The sequence below is a fragment of the Marmota monax genome, unplaced genomic scaffold, assembly GCF_021218885.2.
Source record: "Marmota monax isolate L192 unplaced genomic scaffold, Marmota_monax_Labrador192_F-V1.1 WCK01_AAM20220418_F8-fsc00611, whole genome shotgun sequence".
NCBI lineage: Eukaryota > Metazoa > Chordata > Mammalia > Rodentia > Sciuridae > Marmota > Marmota monax.
This window is the reverse complement of record NW_026695053.1, coordinates 131,006-133,020: the sequence shown is the minus strand read 5'-3', so window position 1 is coordinate 133,020 and position 2,015 is coordinate 131,006. Positions and strand designations below refer to the sequence as shown.

The window sequence follows — 2,015 nt, the reverse complement described above, 5'->3', positions numbered from 1 at the left end:
GCAGGTATTTCCATCCTTATATCAAATAAAGTAGACTTCAAACTAAAGTCAATCAAAAAGGATAAAGACACTACATACTGCTCAAGGGAACTATACACTAACAATACTTAACAATTATATATGCCCCAAACATGGAACAGCTATGTTCATCAAACAAACTCTTCTCAAGTTCAAGAATCAAATAAACCACAACACAATATTTTTTGGTGACTTTAACACACCTCTTTTATCACTAGATAGATCTTCCAGACAAAAGCTGTACAAAGAAACTATAGAACTAAGTAATATAAGCAATAACTTAGACTTAACTGACATATATAGAATATTCCAACCTTCAACGAGAGAATATACTTTTTTTTTTAGCAGCACATGGATCCTTCTGTAAAATAGACTATATATGATACCACAAAGCAACTCTTAGAAAATATAAAAAAGTAGAGATACTACCCTGCATTCTATCAGATTATAATGGAATAAAATTAGAAATCAATGATAAAATAAGAAATAAAGTGGGTGGGTTTGAAGGTGCCTCGGCGGCCACCACTGCTGAAGTGACTGCTGGAGATGTGGGTCACCTCCATGAGATGAAAAGGTCTCTTCCAGACACTCCATGATGTCCTGTGCTGTCCCAGGCCCAGAGCAACGTGCCAAGCCCATGGAATGAAACCTGCCAAAGAGATGGATGAGACTGTTGCTGAATTTATCAGGAGGACCATCTTGAGAATCCCCATGAATGAAATGATGTCAATCTTAAAAGCCTGGGATTTTTTTTTTTTATCTGAAAACCAACTTCAGACCATAAACTTCCAGCAGAGAAAGAAACGTCTGGTTCAGGACTTGGTTCTGCTGTGTGAAGAGAAGTGTGCGAGTGTAAACTATGCAGCCCTTTTAGACATCATTTATACTCAAGTACATCAACACCAAAAAGTTTGGGATGTTTTTCAGATGAGTAAAGAACCAGATGAAGATGTTGAACTTTTTGACATGGAACAATTCAAACGTTCATTTAAAAAAATTCTTCAGAGAGCATTAAAAAATGTGACAGTCAGCTTCAGAGATGCTGAGGAGAATGCAGTCTGGATCCGAATTGCCTGGGGAACACAATGTACAAAGCCGAACCAACACAAACCTACATATGTGCTGCATTACCACCAGACTCCCTATGCCTTTACCTCCTCCCCGCTGAAGAGCCTTATGCCCCTTCTTGGTCAGGCACTGACAGTTGCTAACAAATACCATCAGATTGTAAAAATGGATCTAAGAAGCCAACACCTGGACTCTCTCAAGGCTATTGTTTTTAAACAGTATGATCAGACCTTTGAAAATCACAACTCTACAACACCTCTACAGGAAAGATGCCTGGGACTAGATGTAAATATGGATTCAAGGATCATTCATGAAAACAGGGTAGAAAAAGAGAGAGTCCAAAGAATAACTCAAGAATCTTTTGGAGACTATCCTCAACCACAACTAGAATTTGCACAATATAAGTTTGAAATGAAGTTCAAAAGTGACTTAAATGGGGGCATCTTGGCTGAGAGGAAAGAATCCCTCTGGTGCCTAATAAAATTCTCTAGCCCTCATCTTTTGGAAGCATTGAAATCCTTAGCACCAGCTGGAATTGCAGATGCACCACTTTCTCCACTGTTCACTTGCATACCAGCAAGGGAATGAATTATTTTAAAATCAGAGACAAATAAGCTCTATATGGTTTTATAGCTTATAAACCCAGGGGCTCCTTGGTGATGGTGTACAAGCATTCCAGTTAATGGTTATATGGACAGCCTCTGGCTATAAGCTACTTTAGAAATTAATCCTTAGTATTGAAAATGTTCATATAATTTTGGGACTGATTCTTTCCTCCTTGTGTCCCCTCTCCCACTTTTCCTGCTAAATATAGCAGTTGTGGGCATTTGAGAGGTCACAGGATATGTATTGGGCTCTGGATTGACCTTAAGCACAGAATGCTTTGAAGCCAAGCATATGGCACTGTGGTTGATCCTGTTGGCCTCATA

At 38.8% G+C, this 2,015-nt stretch overlaps 1 protein-coding gene across 2 annotated transcripts; it reads left to right on the top strand.

Annotated features, from left to right (window-relative positions):
• The first annotated feature begins 678 nt into the window (after positions 1–678).
• Positions 679–1,674, top strand: LOC124081567 (centromere protein N-like). 2 transcript variants are annotated; one of them, XM_046427793.1, is made up of 2 exons: positions 679–1,212; positions 1,315–1,674. In XM_046427793.1, the coding sequence occupies exons 1-2, from the start codon at positions 679–681 to the stop codon at positions 1,672–1,674; spliced, it is 894 nt and encodes a 297-aa protein (XP_046283749.1). The 2 variants fall into 2 exon arrangements, with proteins under 2 accessions (XP_046283749.1, XP_046283748.1); XM_046427792.1 differs by having other exon boundaries at positions 679–1,674.
• The last annotated feature ends 341 nt before the right edge of the window (positions 1,675–2,015 follow it).

Coding starts and splice junctions, on each gene's coding strand:
- LOC124081567 (XM_046427792.1), top strand. CDS start 679: ATGGATGAGACTGTTGCTGAATTTATCAGGAGGACCATCTTGAGAATC.